Source organism: Ranitomeya variabilis, chromosome 3 (assembly GCF_051348905.1).
Source record: "Ranitomeya variabilis isolate aRanVar5 chromosome 3, aRanVar5.hap1, whole genome shotgun sequence".
In the NCBI taxonomy this organism is placed as follows: Eukaryota; Metazoa; Chordata; class Amphibia; order Anura; family Dendrobatidae; genus Ranitomeya; species Ranitomeya variabilis.
The window spans coordinates 656,078,838-656,097,710 of record NC_135234.1 but is presented as its reverse complement, the minus strand read 5'-3'; the positions used below and the strand labels follow the sequence as shown (position 1 = coordinate 656,097,710).

Here is an 18,873-nt window from a genome sequence, read left to right as displayed (position 1 = left end):
TGGGCGGAGAAGGCCGGAGCTTCAATTGAGCAGATATGTAGAGCTGCTACCTGGTCCTCACCATCTACATTCTATAGGCACTATAGATTGGACCTTATCTCCTCTTCAGACCTTACCTTTGGTAAAAGGGTTCTGGAAGCGGTGGTCCCTCCCTGAATGTACAATCTCTGCAAATCTCTCCGTGGTGCCGTCATGGGCGTCAGAAAAAAATATAGTTCTTACCGATAATGGTATTTCTCTGAGCCTATGACGGCACCCGTACATTCCCTCCCTTCACTTATGGGTGTGCACACTAATATAGTGCCATATGCTAAGTACCTGAATAGCCACGCGGTATCTCAATTAAGTTTAAGTAATGTTAAAAGTAAGACTCTATTCCTTAGTCTCCGATCGTTCTCTAGTAAACATCTGATGCGGGAGAGAGGTACCGCCTTTTTATCTGTAGGTTTCCTGTCCTTGGTGGGCGGATCCCCCTCTCTCCGTGGTGCTGTCATGGGCTCAGAGAAATACCGTTATCGGTAAGAACTATATTTTTTGAAGCCTGAAACGGTTAAAAGACGCTTGAAAGACTGAGCGTGTGAACGGCGAGTCGTATTTAAATAGGAATGAATAGGAAGAGTGTGATTAGCGTTTAAGTGGTTTTTCAGGCTGTCTTCAGAGCGAACCTGCTCCAAAATCTCCTGGGGTGGGAAAAAAAAGTTGCCACCTAATGTGCTGCTTTGGTGGTCTCTGCTGGGACCAGAAGTGAGGACTTGTCACTCATTCACCTGACCTCTGGGGTCACTGTCAGGCTACTGATGACTGTGTCCTCACTCCCAGCCCCACCGGAGCCATAGTGTGGATTGGAGCGGTAATGCTCATTTTTTTTCATTTTGGACAAAACCCATCTGTCTGGCAAATTTTTATTAAGTTTTGAACCCCTATTCCCCCCTTTAAGCCCCTCTGTGGTGATTGTCACGTTCCAGGCACACAGATGGTTTTGCACAGTTTATAGAATACATTTTTTCTGTTCTATTTTTATTCCCCTTCTTCAGATTCGGCCCCGGTCGGCTCCTTGTAATGACATTTATGTAATCGCTCTTGTTTCATCGTCTCCTCAGGGTTTATTACCACATGACAGATTGGTTGCAGAAAGCTCCGCATTCGCATTCACTCCGACTTCTACGATGTAATTCATACCATTTGTACTGATCAGTATTGGCAGCTCCACGGCTCCACGTAGTATACCTAGTCACCCGCAGGTCATGTCCACGAGAATGTCGCCATCTATATGCGCATCTCTATGGTAGGGGTTGTTCTGATAAGAAAATATACAATTCTTCTACATATAAAGTTGTGTAATTTTGTAAATACTTTACATTACATTTTGTACATATTTTGACACACAGCATTAAGCGGAATTCACAATTCTCTCGACTTCAGAGCAGAAATCACTCCCCTTTCTTCTGGCTTCATATCTTTTTAAGTGGCTCCTTTATACCAGTCTCTGTGTGTAATAAAAATAATTTAGGAAACCCTCTGTCCTCCATTATATAATAAGGGCAGTGTCTGGTGACAAGCTTGTTGATGCTAACAACCAGCAGAATTTTGAATGCAGCTCTGGAGTATAATGCGGTAACCTGGGTTCTGTACTGGATATTCTACTGACATTTATCAGCATTTTGTGTAGATTCTTCCCATTATACACTGTATATAGTGTTCCGAGGTGATCATACATCTCCTCTTCATGTTGTGTAAGAGACTTTTATAGGTATGAAACTGGAATTAATATTTTAAAGATGCAGGAACCTGTGGAGTTCAATGTTAATGGGTAATATTTTTTTTATTTGCATTAACTAGATGACAGGTCAGTTATTCCAGCAGTAGAGTATGGTTGTTCTAGTGTTAAGTAACTTTTATGTTCTCTAGTGATTATCTGATGCATAACTGAAATATCTTTCTTTTTCTTCCAGGAGGAGATCCAGAGAATAAGTCACGTGCTCAGGAATATGGAGAAGCAGATAAATGGACAGTATGAACGTGTGGCAGAAATTGGTGTCGGAGCCTATGGAACGGTGTATAAGGCACGAGATTTACAGAGCGGGAAATTTGTGGCCCTTAAAAATGTGCGGGTCCAGACCAACGAGAATGGCCTGCCCCTGTCTACAGTCCGGGAAGTGGCGCTGCTGAAACGCCTCGAACACTTTGATCATCCAAATATCGTAAAGTGAGTAACCGGTGTAAAGGGCTAAGTTTTACGTAAGGCAGTGCGTCGGCTTTACATCTCTTGTAACTGTTTGTTTGCCAGGGTGTGCTGACACTAGAACTGGTGAGTAATGTCGGGTTAAAGGGCAATTCCATACAATCTTTTATTTATTTTAGTCTTTACTACCCAGTGTCCAGATGTTGCCCACAGTGGACTTTTGGTCTCGCAGTTTCACCTCCAGGTCATTTATCATGAATGAGTAAACTTTTTTCAAGTGTTTGTAGAAACAAGCAACTTTACTATTTTGCTCTTGAATAGAAATTGTCCCTGTTCTGAAGATTTGCAGAGATTTTGTATTTCTATAGTTTAGAGCTTGTACATATCTGATATAGAGCCGACAAGCGCCGCTCTGAAGCTCGCCGGATCTGATCAGTCACTGTGAAATGTATGTACTGTTTTTTCTGCATGGAAATTCTCCACTTCTTGTCATGTGTGTGTTGTACTGACCCAGAATTTTTGACAATGAGTGGAACAGGCTGCCACGAGAGGTGGTGAGTTCTCCTCCAATTGAAGTCTTCAAACAGAGGCTTCTGTCTGAGATGGTTTGGTGAATCCTGCACTGAGCAGGGGGTTGGACACGATGACCCTTGAGGACCCTTCCTACTCTTAACAATCTATGATTCTAATCTAAGAAGCAAATCTGTCATGTCTGAACTCTCCCTCACTGTGGAAAATACCAGAAAGTTTCACTTTAAACTCCTAGAAGACATTTTTCTTTATTCTTCAAAAAGTTAACCTCTATTGTCAATTATGAAAGTGTTTTTTTTTGTGACAAGTGATTAGAATCTTGTAAAGCTTGTCAACCTTCCTATGACCGAAATGACTTCACCCGCTCACGTGCGACACCTGTAATATAGGCAGGATATCTGGATCATGTTACACGCGGTTTTGATTACTAAATGGTGTTTTTTTTTTTTTTGTTTTTTTTTTTCTAAATTATTTTTTCTATTGTTGTGGAAATCACCCCGATTATGGATCGACCCTACTATGGATTATATGGACCCCTTGCCAATCGCCTATGGGGAAAAAATACGAAATGGAAACCTGCATGTGTGGCTCTTACTAGAGGTGTCAATCATTCTTGGTATATTGTTAAGTGGCCTGAGAAAGACCTGAGCCTACAGGTGTATGGATTACCCATGGGGGAAGTGCCGGGTAGGGGAAAAAAAAACTTTGTTCTGTAGCCTAAATGCAAAAATTTGGGCATTAAAAACATGAAAGCAGTGGGTTTCCAGGCATGTGGCTGCATGGAGAAGATACTGCATTTGTATCTACCCACCTGAAGTCTTTCCTGCCTGGACAGTTGCTGATTTTTCTTAAAGCTCCATTACTTCTACATGACAGCCGGTGACCTTCATACACTACTTGTCTGTGTGGATAATTTGCTGGTTGAACACTCCTGACGGTGCAAAAACTCGCCACAAAGAAAAAGCAGAATTTTACTCGGTGACTCATGCAGCGAGCGGTCTCGCATAACCTAAGAAGACTTTCCTTGCATATTTGCAATGGACTATGAAGTGGAAAGACCACAATGAAGAAAGCGTTATGCCTGGGTGACCAAAATGACGTGTTTGGTGTTATTTCCCACACTCCTAGTGATATTTGTGAACAGCAGACTCCTGTCTCTGCCATCTGATGATTAATTTTTGATCTTACAGAACGCGGCTTAACCTCTCCAGATGCACAGATTACTAGAATAGTCACTTCTCATTTAGGGGCCTCTTCCTGTAGCCATACCTTTAACCGGGGCGTAGGAGCATTGCCCGCCACTCTGCCGGTGTGTGGGCAGTGATGCAACGTTCCCCAAGGTCAGCTGAAACGTGTTGCAGTGCTCCTCTCAAGTGTTGCAGTGGACCCTGACCCTGTTTTGTCATTGATGGTCCTCAGAGTTCTGCTTTCTAGTCAGTGTTTTACCTAAAGATGGCAGCTTGAGTAGATCTGACCTCTCCCCATAATACCGTACATAGTTTATTTATTCTAGGGTCACCGGCTCACAGAAATGTTTCACCTGCTTTGCTAAGAGGAGCAATACGGTATACACATGTCAGTGAGTTCGGGGTATTCATCCCCGGCCTCACACGGCAGTATAGCCTGATGACCGGGCTCTAAAAGACACACTGCTTCATTGCTCCATTTTTCTACACTCCTATAGCTTGGACTATATGGCTGTTGTTTTTAGCAATCCCTTCTAAATTTAAGAGTAGCGGTCATACAGATGCCCATTATGCCGGCTCTATATTACGACTTTGGCTGCAGCACGGCCAGAGATTGCACTATGGCAATGCTACATGGCACCATAACGAAAGTGAAAGTGGTTTCTTAGCAAAAAGTTAGTCATTGATGCGTAAATCACAAGGAATCCAAATCTGCGGGACTTTTGGTGCTTCGAATATCGTTGTACATGGAGCCCAAACATTTACTATAATCACGGTGCCATGTGTGTCGGCCAGCCACCACATAGCCCACTGCTTGTTAGCAATGTGTCACTTTTTACAGTGCAAAGTTGCTAAAGTTCTATATTATTCTAATTAATTTTTCGTTTTTGGAGTAGAAAATGCCGCCCTCAGATCATGTTAGGCTACGTTCACATTTGCGTTGTTGTGCGCAGCGTCGGCGACGCAACGCATGCATAACGCAGCGCTTTGTGACGCATGCGTTAATTTTTTTATGCCAAAAAATTGCATCATGCAGCGTTGTCTGCGCCCTGACAGTTGCGCCAAAAATGACGCATGCGTCACAAAACGCTAGACAACGCATATCCATGCGCCCCCCATGTTAAATACAGGGGCGCATGATGCATGCGTCGCCGCGGCTGCACCCGACGCAACGCAAATGTGAACGTAGCCTTACAGAGTAGTCGTCATTTTAAGCCTATATGGACAATTACCGGTAGATATCACTCAGTAGTACACATGAAAATAATAAACTTTGTAATAAACCTTTAGATAAATCTGTTCCCTTCTCCTCCTGGACTGATCGTTCATTATCAAAATTCTCATTTCATGGATAAAATTATTCCTCCATGAATACAGTTTCACATTGCTGAGATAGGAAATCACGGGGCTCATAAAGTTCTTTGGAAAATTCTGTCTGTGCCTGTTTTTGGCACTGAAAACAGGATGTATCAGGGGCACCAAAACCAGCTTTAACTTATTGTCTGTAGCCCCATGCTTTTTTACTCTAGATTTTTTTTATTTTTTTATCTAGGACTTATTTTACAACCGATCAGTTTCTGTTCTCATGTACTAAACATCCAAAAACTTCTCCAGTCAAGATAATGTATCAGGTATCCATAGGACAGGTGATGACTTCTAGATCTGCAGGGGTACAGGATGGGGCACTCATTTGTTCATTAGAGTGGAGCGTCGGTGCACCTAATCGATGGCTCCTACAGGGCGGCCGATCGCTGTATTTGGCAGTATCCAACAGCCCCATAGTGAATGACTGGAGCGGGGGTGGGGCACGCGCACTGCTGCTCCGTTATATTCATGGGGATAAGTGCCCTGTTCTGACAGTGGCCGTTTCCGCAATTGGACCCTCACCAGCCTATAGTGTATAACCGATCTTCACCAGATAATCCTTAAAATGGTGACTATCTGTTCTCAGTGCAGTTGCTTGCAGTGAGGGACTATTTGGGTGGTCCTTGGCACAGAGATGTGACCAGTATTTACCTTGTGCATGATGTAGTCTGCCCGGTGACCTGTTCACCCTATTTCGTGCAGATTCTTTATTGCAGTCATTGTGGCCTTATCTCTGATGCACAGTCTGTGGCTTCTCTTTATCTTCCAGCAAAGACTAAACTTTGTACAAAAAGAAAACAATGGTGAGCAAATAATCTATACTGAGCTGCTCCTTACTGGATAGAAGCAGATCTACATTTGTCTGCTTTCGGCTATGTTCACATGTCCAGTAATGGTCGGTAGAACGGATCCAGCAGCAATCTACTGGCATACAAGTTGTGCAGATACAACTTTAGTCTGTTTCTAAATAACCGATCTCAGCTGGATCCATTTTTTTTTTCACATGGAAGTCTATGCAAAACCGATCCGTTAATGAGCCATCCTTTTTTCTGGTATTTGTAACAGATCCGTTTTTTACTTACTGATCCAGACTTATCGGACCACATGGCACTGGGTACCATGTAGGAGATCAGTGAGTAAAGATCACTTTTAGGAGAGTCCGGGGAGCACAGGAAGCACAGGCTTGTTAGGACCCTAATTAGAAAGGACAAAGTATGCTTGCAGCAGTTTAATAACTGGAAACCTGGTGACCGCTTTCTTTCAAAGTGCTGCCTGCATTTACCCACCAGATCCGACATTGAAGGTGGCAGGCTGACGTGGGCAGTACAGTTCGGCAAGAAACCGTACGATGCCTGAGAAATATCTTCTATTGTTTTTGTTAAAGGAATTTGTCAGGAGGATTTAATCTGCCATTCGGTGTGGATCCCAGTAGTTGATATACATCCAATTAATTACTTATCGCCTATCCCGTGGATAGGTGATGACATGTTTTAATCGAACAACCCCTTTAATTAGAATACAGCCCATTCATTGGGCATACAATCAGTCGGGAGATGAGAAGTAATCCATCATTACATCTGTGTTAGTTTTTGTGAAGGAGAAAAAGTAAATTCATTGCAGGGTACTGATCTGTCAAATGTGACCAGAATGAGGCTTGATATGGACCCTATTACCGCCATTGGGGTTCATACAGTTTGTCAGTCTTGACCATTCCACCGTTTAGACAGCGGAGCATGCGAATGCTGAGGACTGGTACGGTATCTCGTTGCAGAACTTGCGGCATTGATATGAAAAGAGACTAAAGTGAAATACCTAAATTTTTCCAAAAATGTCACAACATTTTATATAGATGTTTTTTTTTTTCATATTCCTTTTTTCATTCTTTATTGTTCCTAATCTAAAATCATACACATACAATGAATATAAAATGTTTACACACCCCTGTTAAAATATACAATTCAACTGAAAAATAAACTGGAATCTTTTAGACTGCAAGAGAAAAGTAAAGAACTAAAATAATGTGGTTGCATAAATCTGTACACCCTTAAACTGATACTTTGCTGAAATACCTTTTGGATATATGACAATCTTTTTGGGTAGGAGTCTATCAGCACATTTGCACATTTAGAATTCAGTCTTTGCCCATTCTTCCTTGTGGTAGCTCTCCAAATCTGACAGAATACTAGGTCATCTCTGGTGTATAGCGCCCTCTTCAGGTCACTTACAGATTTTCAATTTATTTGATTCAGGTTTAGGTTCTGGCTCAGTCATTCCAAAACTGTGATCCCTCTGGCAAAGCTATTCTTCAGTTGATTTGAAATTTTGCTGTGGCTAGTTGTTGTGCTGAAAGCTGAAATTCATCTTCAGTGTTTTAGCAGCGGTCTGAAAGTTTTGTTGCAAAAGTGACATATTTGACATTGTTCATAAATTTTCTCCTCCTTAACTAAAGCCCCAGTTCCAGCTGCCAAAAAAAGCACCAAAAGATAGTGCTGCCTCCATCATGCTTCACTGTGGGTACTGTGCTTTTTTGTGATGCTTCAGTGTTGGCTTTACGGCAAACATACCTTTTGGAATTATGGACAAATAGTTCAACCTTGGCTGCATCAGACCATAATGCGTTTCCGTACGTGCTTTTGTCAGACATGATGAAGGCTTTGGCAAACATAGCTGTGCTTGGATCATTATCTTGATAAGAAAATGCTTACAAGAAAGGCCATGTATATTTGGAGAATATGGGAGATTGCTGTCACAAGCAGTACATGACCAGTACGGTACTTGCTAGAAATTCCTGTAGCTTAATGATGCTGTAGGCCTTTTGGTAGTCTACTGGACAAATTTTCTTTGTCTTTTTATCAGTTCTTAGGGGACGTCCAATCCTAAGAAATGTCGCTGTTGTGATAAATTTAAGCCACTTTTACTGTAAAATGCAACTAAAAAAATGTCAGGAAAATCCTACTAGAAAAGTTGAACTTCATACGGTGCTAATCAGAATCTCTAAATGATGACAGCTGTGTACGGACTGCTACTCAACACTTGTTCAAATGTGATTGGCTAATTCGGGACACAACCACATCCTCAATTATAAGCAACCACATTATTTATTTTTGGTATTTTTATTTCTCTCCTCATAATTACTTGTTTCTCAATAGATTTGTACAGCTTATGGGTGACATTATAGGGAATGTCAGCAGGTTTTTTGCTATGTAATTTGAAGACAGCAGGAGATAAAGGCCGGCGTCACACTATCAGTATTTGGTCAGTATTTTACATGAGTATTTGTAAGCCAAAACCAGGAGTGGGTGATAAATGCAAGAGTGGTGTATATGTTTCTATTATACTTTTCCTCTAATTGTTCCACTCCTGGTTTTGGCTTACAAATACTGATGTAAAATACTGACCAAATACTGCTAGTGTGACGGCAGCCAAAGGCTGAAACACAGAATTCAGGGATGTCACTTGTCAAAGTGTTTGCTGTACTTTACGAACTGTGAAGGATTTATCACTAAGAGATTAATATTGCTGGACTGCATTAGTCCTCCAATGCCTCCGTGATAAGCAGCCCACTGTCTATGGACATTGTACATAGAGCCTGGTGTGAGAGGGGGCAGCACTGGTGTGGGCAGGGTTAGCTTTCTTAGCTCTGCTTTATTCTAAATCTAAAAGTTCTGATTGTGTCAGAACGGTTGGACCCAGTAATCTAAATGATACATCATTGGGTTCAGCTCCTCTTTGTTTACATTACGCTCTGAGATGAGTTGGCAAAAACCTGCTGACAGTTTCCATTTAAAGGTGGAAAAAGTTCTGAAATGATTCTCTTTACTGTGATCTTTTTTACATGACAAAAACCTGGCATTTTAACTGGGGAGTGTAAACTTGTTATATCCACTGTATAGAATTAATTTTAAAAAGTGATGCTATTGGAAAGCTACTTAAAGGGGTTTTCCCACGAGCAAAAGTTCATTTTAATTAATAGATCTTGGAATAATAATTTCCACAATTGCATGTGATTAAATAAAAAGTTTCTGTGCTGAGATAATCTTATAAATGTGCCCCTGCTGTGTACCGTGTAATGCTGTCTGACTGTGCGGGAACATGGTCTGATCATACCACAGCTCCCTGGGCAGGGGAGAAAGCAACAGAGAGGATAGACAGGACAGCAGGGGATCACAGCTGATTCTTTTTGTGAGATAAAGTATTTCACTACCTGTTTTTCAACTACCGTATATACTCGAGTATAAGCCGACCCCCCCCCCCTAATTTGGCCACGAAAGACTGGAAAAACTTAATGACTCGAGTATAAGCCTAGGGTGGAAAATGCAGCAGCTGCCGGTAAATGTCAAAAATAAAAATAGATACCAATAAAAGTAAAATTAATTGAGACATCAGTAGTTTAAGTGGTTTTGAATATCCATATTGAATCAGGAGCATATAATGCTCCATACAGTTCATGATGGCCCCATACGATGCTCCATATTAAAATATGCTCCATATAATGCTGCACAAATGCTGATTATGGCCCCATAAGTTGCTCCCTACAGATATTTGCCCAATATAATGCTGCACATAGCCCCATAAGATGCTCCATACAGATATTTGCCCCATATAATGGTGCACATAGCCCCATAAGATGCTCCATACAAATAATTGCCCTATATAGCACTGCACATGGCCCCATAAGTTGTTCCATACAGATAATTGCCCCATATAATGCTGCACAGATACTGATTATGGCCCCATAAGATGCTCCCTACAGATATTTGCTCTATAATAACGCTGCACATGGCCCAATAAGATGCTTCATACAGATATTTGCCCCATATGCTGTTGCTGCCATTAAAAAAAATTAAAAATCACATACTCACCTCTCAGGCCCCTGGCACTTACTATATTCACCTGCTCCCCGTTCTACCGCCGACCGCCGCTGTGTCTTCTCCACCCTGTGCACTGACGCTCAGGCAGAGGGCGGCGTGCACTAATAGCGTCACCGCGCCCTCTGACCTGAGCATCACTGCAGAGGACGCGGAAGACGCAGCGGCGCCGATGATGGAACGGAGAGGAGGTGAATATAGCGCACTGCGTTATACTCACCTGCTCCTGGCGCGGTCCCTGCACGTCTGTTCCCCGGCGCCGGCAGCTTCTTCCTGTAGTGAGCAGTCACATGGTACCGCTCATTACAGTAATGAATATGCGGCTCCACCCCTATGGCAGTCGGGTCAATATTCATTACTGTAATGAGCGGTACCATGTGACCGCTCACTACAGGAACAAGCTGCTGGCGCAGGGGAAAAGACGTGCAGGGACCGCGCCAGGAGCAGGTGAGTATTATTACACAGCTCCGCTCCCCCTCCCCTGTCGACCCCTGCGTATGACTCGAGTATAAGCCGAGAGGGTTACTTTCAGCCCAAAAAAGTGGGTTGAAAATCTCGGCTTATACTCGAGTATATACAGTAAGTTTTACCTCAAAGAATTACAGTATTTTTCGGACTAGAACATTCATCGGACCATAAGATGCACATAAGTTTTAGAGGAGGCAAATAAAAAAAATTTGAAGCAAAAAATGTGACCAATTCTGTACTAATATCCCTCATCCTGATATATACATGCATATATACATCCCCATCCTGGTATGCATGGCCCCCTCATCTCCCATCCTGGTATGCATGGCCCCCTCATCTTCCATCCTGGTATGCAAGGCCACCTCATCCCCCCCACACTGGTATGCATGGCCACCTGATCCCCCATCCTGGTACGCAAGGCCACCTCATTCCCCATCCTGGTACGCAAGGCCACCTCATTCCCCATCCTGGTATGCAAGGCCACCACATCCCCCCCCCCCCCATCCTGGTACGCTAGGCCACCTCATCCCCCCTCCCATCCTGGTACGCAAGGCCACCTCATCCCCCCCCCATCCTGGTACCCAAGGCTACCTCATCCCCCCCATCCTGGTACGCAAGGCCACCTCATCCCCCCCCCCATCGTGGTACGCAAGGCCACCTCATCTCCCCCCATCGTGGTACGCAAGGCCACCTCATCCCCCCATCGTGGTTCGTAAGGCCACCTCACCCCCCCCCATCCTGGTACGCAAGGCCACCTTATTCCCCATCCTGGTATGCACAGCCGCTGCCCCCCCTCCCCCAATCACAAAAATAAAGCAAAAAAAATAAACCATTCTACTTACCTTCCCTGCGCTCCCTCACAGCATCCTGTTCTGATGACAGCAGCTGATTTACGCTTGTATGCAGTGCATGGCAGTGACGTAATGTGCTGCTTGCAAGCAGAGCACAGCTGCCAGAATACTTGCTGCTCCCCACGCCTGGGATTATGTGCGTTTGCAGCAGTGAATATTAATTTCTCTTGAATAGCAGGCACACTGGTAGCCGCAGGCTTCCTACAACTGCTGGGCGATAGTGTGCCTGCTACTAAAGGGTACTGTCACACTCTGCAACTTTCCAACGATCACGACCAGCGATACGACCTGGCCGTGATCGTTGGAAAGTCGTTGTGCGGTCGCTGGAGAGCTGTCACACAGACCGCTCTCCAGCGACCAATGATGCCGAGGTCCCGGGTAACCAGGGTAAACATCGGGTTACTAAGCGCAGGGCCGCGCTTAGTAACCCGATGTTTACCGTGGTTACCAGCGTAAAAGTAAAAAAAAAAAACGTACATACTCACATTCCGGTGTCCTTCAGCAGGGTCCCTGATCGCAGTAGCGTGTCAGACACTGCGATATCGTATGGATATCGCTGGAACGTCACGGATCGTACCGTCGTAGCGACCAAAGTGCCACTGTGTGACAGTACCCTAAAGGGAATGAATGTTCACGCTCTCCACTCCCATGTGCTTAGGGGAGCAGGGAATTTTAATTCTCTTTAATAGTGGGCACACGTGATCACCCAGCAGCTGCAGGAAGCCGGCATCTGCAGATACTGAGCCCGCTATTAAAGATAAATGAATATTCACTGCACCTCACGCCTATAGTTTCTCCCAACTCTCGGCGCTGACTTCAGTGCAAAGAGGTGAGAAGGACTATGGGCGTGGGGAGCAGTGAAGGTTCACTTCTCTTTAATAGCAGGCAGTGTTAGCCGCAGTGACCCGCTACTCTGCCACTGCTTCTCCCTATCCACAGCCACAGCAAGTACATGCGGACTGTAAGACGCACCCCTCATTTACCTCCATATTTTGGAGGAAAAAAAGTGCGTCTCATCCGAAAAATATGGTATGTGTGATCCCATGCTGCATACTTTCTTCTCCCTGTGATATGGTCAGACACAGCCATTACACAGTACACAGCAGGGGCACATTTATAAGATTATCTCAGCACAGGAACATTTGATTTAAACACAATTTTGGAAATTATTATTCCAAGATCTACTGATTAAAATTAAATTTTGCTCGTGGGAAAACCCCATTTAATGATTTTTTTTATTTATTTATTTTTTTTTAAGACAGAACTTTTGATTTGAAAATATCATGTGATTCAATATTTTCTAATTTTTGTTATGCTTTTCTCTAGATTAATGGATGTTTGTGCCTCTGCCCGGACAGATAGAGAAACAAAAGTGACTTTAGTTTTTGAGCATGTGGATCAAGACCTGAAGACTTATTTGAATAAAGTTCCTCCTCCTGGCTTGCCTCTCGAAACCATTAAGGTACTGCTATTCCTATCGCCTCTGTTCACGCTAGCAGAACATAAGCCTTTCTTCCCTTTTTTAAAGTGGACTTGACTTAAGCTTGAGTTATTGCAATTGTAATAGACTGTAATAGACACGAAGTGACTTCTGCTGTCTTGGTGTCTGACCTGAGCTGTAATAATTTGCATTCTGTGGAAGTGTAATTTTTGCACTAGAAGTTTTACCCTCATCTGATGTGGTGGAAAAATGCAATTCTTCCAGAATGCAGCACAGTACAAAGCATTGTGTTATAGAAGATCCTATAAAGCTACACTCACATCATGTTCCCCAGGATCTAATGGATCGTGGCTTGGTGGTTAGCACTATTCTTGCAGTGCTGAAGTCTTGGGCTCAAATCCCACCAGGGAATTTGTATGTTCTTCCCATGTTTGCGTGGGTTTCCTTCGTTTACTTGTTTTCATTGCACTCTCTAAAGACATACAGATAGGGAATATAGATGGACTCCCAATAGGAATAGTGATAATGATGTCTGGAAAGCCCTGTGGAATATTTCCTTGAAGCTTTTGATAAGAATTTGCAGCAAATCTATGCATATTGTCTCTTCAGAGAGGAGGAGACAATTTGCATATTTCCCAGAGGAGCATGGCGGCTTTGAGTCTCCTCATCTCGGCATGCTTAGCATGTCAATCTCCGAAAGGAGAAACGATACTTCTTGGATATCAGCAAATTTATGTATCACAAATTTAAAATCTGCTTTGAAAATCCCGGGGCTTCCTGGATGTCTCTTAAAATGACCCTCCATTTTATAGTTAATGGGACTATACCCGCTGGCCTCCACTTTACCGCTGATCCTTTCATATCTGCAATCAGTGCCCTGTTCTCTCCATGTGCAAAATGGCTTTGCAGGTACGTGTGGGGTAAGTCTGGACCACCCGTTCCCTGCGTTTCCATAGGTGTGGCATGGACCGGCGCTGATAACTCTGCTGTGCACACCAGATTATACATGGAGAATTGTATAGTCTTGTTTACTATGGGGGGCTGGAGGGTCGCCTTTGTTAACTCGATTATATCAGAAATGTCTTCTGTATATGAGGAAATTTGGATCTGATCTGTAAAGCACAATCTGAGTTTTCTTCTGCATTAAGACCTCGCCCGAGAAAATGAAGGTTTTTGTTGGAAGGAAATCTGGAGTAAATGAATGGTGAATGCTGCTTTTGTGCATTAATTTGGGTGCATCAATAATGGCGCTTTGTGTGGCTGCGCGCGGTCGCTTGTGGCTACTGTATCTGGATGCTTGGGATGATCAGCTTTGATTTTTAAATGAGCCTAGAAATTCCTTGGATTAGTTGACCTGGAAGTTGCGGAGAGGGTTTGTGATGAAGAAGCAGCAGCCGCCTCCTTCCCGCTGACTGTGATTTCATTAGAACAATGGCTGGGAGTCACTGGCAGATGAGGCCAGCAGCTGCAGCCGCACTGAATGGTGCTCGCTTCACAGCTGACTTCATACTACTTGCATTCATTGATGATCTGCTCTGGAGAAGCCTCCAGTAAATACTGTAAATGCTGTGTGCTCGGCTTTACTAATGCGTGCGCAAATTGCAAAGTGTTTCCCCGTTTTCAGTAATTGCTTGGCACTTGCATCTTTTTTTTCTCTAAAAATAGACAAATTAACCAGCTAATGACCATCAGTGTTTAACGCTGCTTAAACCTCCGTGTATTTATCTATTCACATTATTTTCAGCTGGAGCACAGTTTATTTAATTCATCATTTGGTAGTCCAGAAATTCTGAAAATATGAAATGTGGCCAAATCGGCAAAGACTGTGAGAATCCCTCACTGACGACGACACTGCCTGTGCGCGCTGCATGTATATGCAGTAGCGTATCGTAAAAAGTAATACAACTAGTTTTACATTAGAAGAGGTCCTTTCATGTGTTTCGGGAACGGGGAGAGGCCAGATGGTGCAAAAATAGGATACATTAGCCAAATAAATGGCAAACTAAGAGGATGGTCAGGGAGATTTTTTTTTTATTTTTTTTGTTTCCCCCTATGCATCTGGGGTCCAATCTATATGTAAAAAAAAAAAAAAGTTCACTGCACTCGAATTGCCTGCAGTGGCCCAAAAAATAATTTTCTGCATGGGAAATGACAAAAGCCCAATATTTGTTTTTTCTTTAATTAAACCTGTATAACATTTGTTTCCAAAACTGTCAGTTTGCGATTTATCTTTTTAGAAAATTGGATTATACAAGCTAAACATTGACTCTTTTTTTCCTCAAAAAATATATATCCGTGAAGCCATGACCCCTGGATAATAGGGCCAGCTTAAGTTACTATTGTCTTAATTGAGGGTGGTAGAGCGGCGGGCGATAGGCTCTTGCTGTGTAGCATGGCGGGGGATAGGCTCTTGCTGTGTAGCATGGCGGGGGATAGGCTCTTGCTGTGTAGCTTGGCGGGGGATAGGCTGTTGCAGTATAGCGCAGTGGGGGATAGGCTCTTGCTGCATAACGTGGTGGGGGATAGGCTCTTGCTGCATAGCGAGGTGGGGGATAGGTTCTTGCTGCGTAGCGTGGTGGGGGATAGGCTCTTGCTGCGTAGCGCGGTGGGGGATAAGCTCTTGCTGCGTAGCGCGGCGGGGGATAGGCTCTTGCTGCGTAGCGTGGCGGGGGATAGGCTGTTGCTGCAGGTAATTGCCTTAAACCTGATTAACCCTCCGTCAGGGGCAATATGTTTCATAACGAGTTTAGGGGCATTGCACCTGTCCGGCACAGGCTAGAAAATTGGCTATATTTTCCTTTTTTAAAAATTTCAATGCTCTAAAAGTGATCAGTTACCTTAATAGGAATGTAATAAATGAGAATACATATAATCAGGTGTAAAAAAAAAATGTTTAATAACCAGAAAAGTAATATGTTTCTATGTCTTGAGCATCCTCCTCACTCTCTAAATCTTGACCTGTATCAGACACATCTGGACATTCTTCCACATCATCTTTTGAAGCAATGTCACTTTCTTCCCCTAAATCTTCTAGCTGTAAGGCCATGTGCACACGTTCAGTATTTTTCGCGTTTTTTTCGCTATAAAAACGTGATAAAAACGCGAAAAAAACGCTAACATATGCCTCCTACTATTTACAGGGTATTCCGCATTTTTTGTGCAAATGTAGCCTTTTTTTCCGCGAAAAAATCGCATCGCGGAAAAAAAAGCAACATGTTCATTAAAAATGCGGAATTGCGGGGGATTCCGCACACCTAGGAGTCCATTGATCTGCTTACTTCCCGCACGGGGCTGTGCACACCATGCGGGAAGTAAGCAGATTATGTGCGGTTGGTACCCAGGGTGGAGGAGAGGAGACTCTCCTCCACGGACTGGGCACCATATAATTGGTAAAAAAATAAGAATTAAAATAAAAAATAGTCCTATACTCACCCTCGATGTCTTCCCGCCTCTCCACTGCACGCTGTCGCTTCGGTTCCTGTAGCTGGTGTGCGGTGAAGGACCTGCGATGACGTCGCTGTCTTGTGATTGGTCGAGACCGGTCATGTGACCTCGACGTCATGGAAGGTCCTGCGCACACACACCATCTATACGGAACGGACACCGGTGAGGAGATCAGCTGTCTGCGGGTGAGTATAAGCATTTTTTTTATTTTTTTTATTTTTAAACATTCTATCTTTTACTATAGATGCTGCAAAAGCAGCATTTATAGTAAAAAGTTGGTCACACTTGTCAAACGCTATGTTTGACAAGTGTGACCAACCTGTCAGTCAGTTTTCCAAGCGATGCTACAGATCGCTTGGAAAACTTTAGCATTCTGCAAGCTAATTACGCTTGCAGAATGCTAAAAAAACGCAAAAAAAAAATGCGGATTTCTTGCAGAAAATTTCCGTTTTTCTTCAGGAAATTTCTGCAAGAAATCCGGACGTGTGCCTTTAGGGGTCTGTCTCATCAGAAAGCAGTATATTTTGCACTTGCTCAACATGAAGGGCATTGGACAAGTCAAATATTCTCCTCGCCATTTCAGAAGAAAAGCTGAAGCAAGAGAGAGAATATGTGTTAGGGCGCAATGTGCCTGAGAAGCACACTGTTATTTATAACAAAACCTTCTATGACAAATCCACAAATTTAGCACTAACTATTCATAAAAGAAGCTAAAAAAACAATTGGGATGAATAAAAACAGCAAATTCTAATTGTCAAATGTGTGACGCGTTCAGGGGCAATGAGCCTGAGAAGCCAAAACACCGATATCTGATCTCCTGCAGCTCTGCAGCACAAGAGGCTTCTCAGGTTTCACACAGCCTTTAAAGTTAGGAAGGTACTGGGAGGATGGTGTTTCCAATAGAGAAATGAAACTAAGTGAGCTGCGCCTGTCAGATCAGTTGCCCCTGACGGAGGGTTAAGGAATAGGTCGTTTTCTGATTACACATTCTCTTAAGGGTATGTTTCGACGGTCACGATTGGCTCAGTATTTGACCCAGGTGAAATCTGCATCTGAGGTCATTGGCAGGTCACCTGCGTTTTTGATGCATTTTTTTCAGTACATGCTTTTTTGTCACTTGAAATAAAGCTTATTGAAAGGTGGCTTCTGGGAAGGAAAAAAAAAAGTGATTTCCTGTTTGCAGATAGGGTTTGTGCACACAGTCAGTAAACGCTGTGGGTTGGATGCTGCGTACATCTGCAGCTGCCATGTGTTACAGCATAGTGGATGAAATTTTCAAGAAATCTCATCTCCACTATGCGTTCAAAGACGCAGGCAGCAGACCTGCGTAAACGGACATGTGGCGCATCTTTCCAGACCACAGAATGTCTATTTACGATACGGAGATGCTCAGTCCCCGCAGTGTAAATTTCCCATAGACTATCATTACATGCGGTAAAACTAATTATTAGTCACATGCTTAATAACTGCGGGAACGCAGCTTACTACACATGTGTACTAATTTACATATGTTGAATCTTGTGTCACACCCAGAAGTACGTGACGGGCCGTTGTCACACTTGTGAGTGTGATGCGAGAAACTCGCGCATCAACACCTGGCACTGCCGCCGGCACTCAGACCGGCATGTGCAGCTGCATAGAAATACATGCAGCCACATACTCCTGTCCCGAGTGCTGGGTGTTGATGCGAGAGACTCGCGCCACACTCGCAAGTGTGACACCGGCCACACAGGAATATGTAATGTCCTTCCTTTTTTTTAACTAAATAAATAATTTTAAAAAAATGGCGTGGGCTCCCGCACCTTTTTCCAAACCAGCAAAGGGAAAGCTAGCGACTGGGGGCCGATGTTTATAGCCCGGGAAGGGGTTAATACCGATGGAGCTTCCCAGGCTATTATCAGCTCACAGCTGTATACTTAGCCTTTACTGGCTATTAAAATAGGGGGAACCCCCCCCCCCCCCCCAAAAAAAAAAAAAGACGTGGGATCCCCCTATAATTGATAACCAGCAAAGGCTAGGCAGACAGCTGCGGGCTGATATTAATAGCCTAGGAAGGGACCTGGATATTGGCCCCGCCGGCTACAAACACTAGCCATCTCTAAGATGCGCCAATTCCGGCACTTAGCCTCGCTCTTCCCACTTGCCCTGTAGCGGTGGCAAGGCGGGGTTAGTGTCACCTTTGTATTGTAAGGTGACATCAAGCCCATTAGTAATGGAGCGGTGTCAATAAGACACCTATCCATTACTAATCCTATAGTTGTTAAGGGGTTAAACAAAGACCCAGCCAGAATAAAGTCTTTTAATGAAATAAAACACCACACAGTTTTCCCATCTTTATTGTTCTGCTAATTCCCCGAGTCCCTCGATCACCTGCAAATAAAAAAATAAACCAACACAAAATACTCCCTGTTCCGACGTCATTAATAACGAGTGTCCCACGACGAGTCCAGCTCTGCTACATCTGGATACCTGACATCCAGATGTAGCAAGGCTTGTAGATAACCACCTGAGAGAACTCTCCGGCGGTCACCTGCAC

The 18,873-nt window shown here is 43.6% G+C and overlaps 1 protein-coding gene across 2 annotated transcripts in view; it reads left to right on the top strand.

Annotated features, from left to right (window-relative positions):
* The window catches only part of CDK4 (cyclin dependent kinase 4), a 52,706-nt gene that overhangs the window by 14,819 nt on the left and 19,014 nt on the right, over positions 1-18,873 (top strand). For both annotated transcript variants that reach the window (XM_077297785.1, XM_077297786.1), the window contains exons 2-3: positions 1,953-2,206; positions 12,779-12,914. In XM_077297785.1, the coding sequence (XP_077153900.1) occupies positions 1,989-2,206; positions 12,779-12,914 (354 nt within the window). In that variant the 5' untranslated portion in view covers positions 1,953-1,988. The remainder of the gene's footprint in view (positions 1-1,952; positions 2,207-12,778; positions 12,915-18,873) is intronic.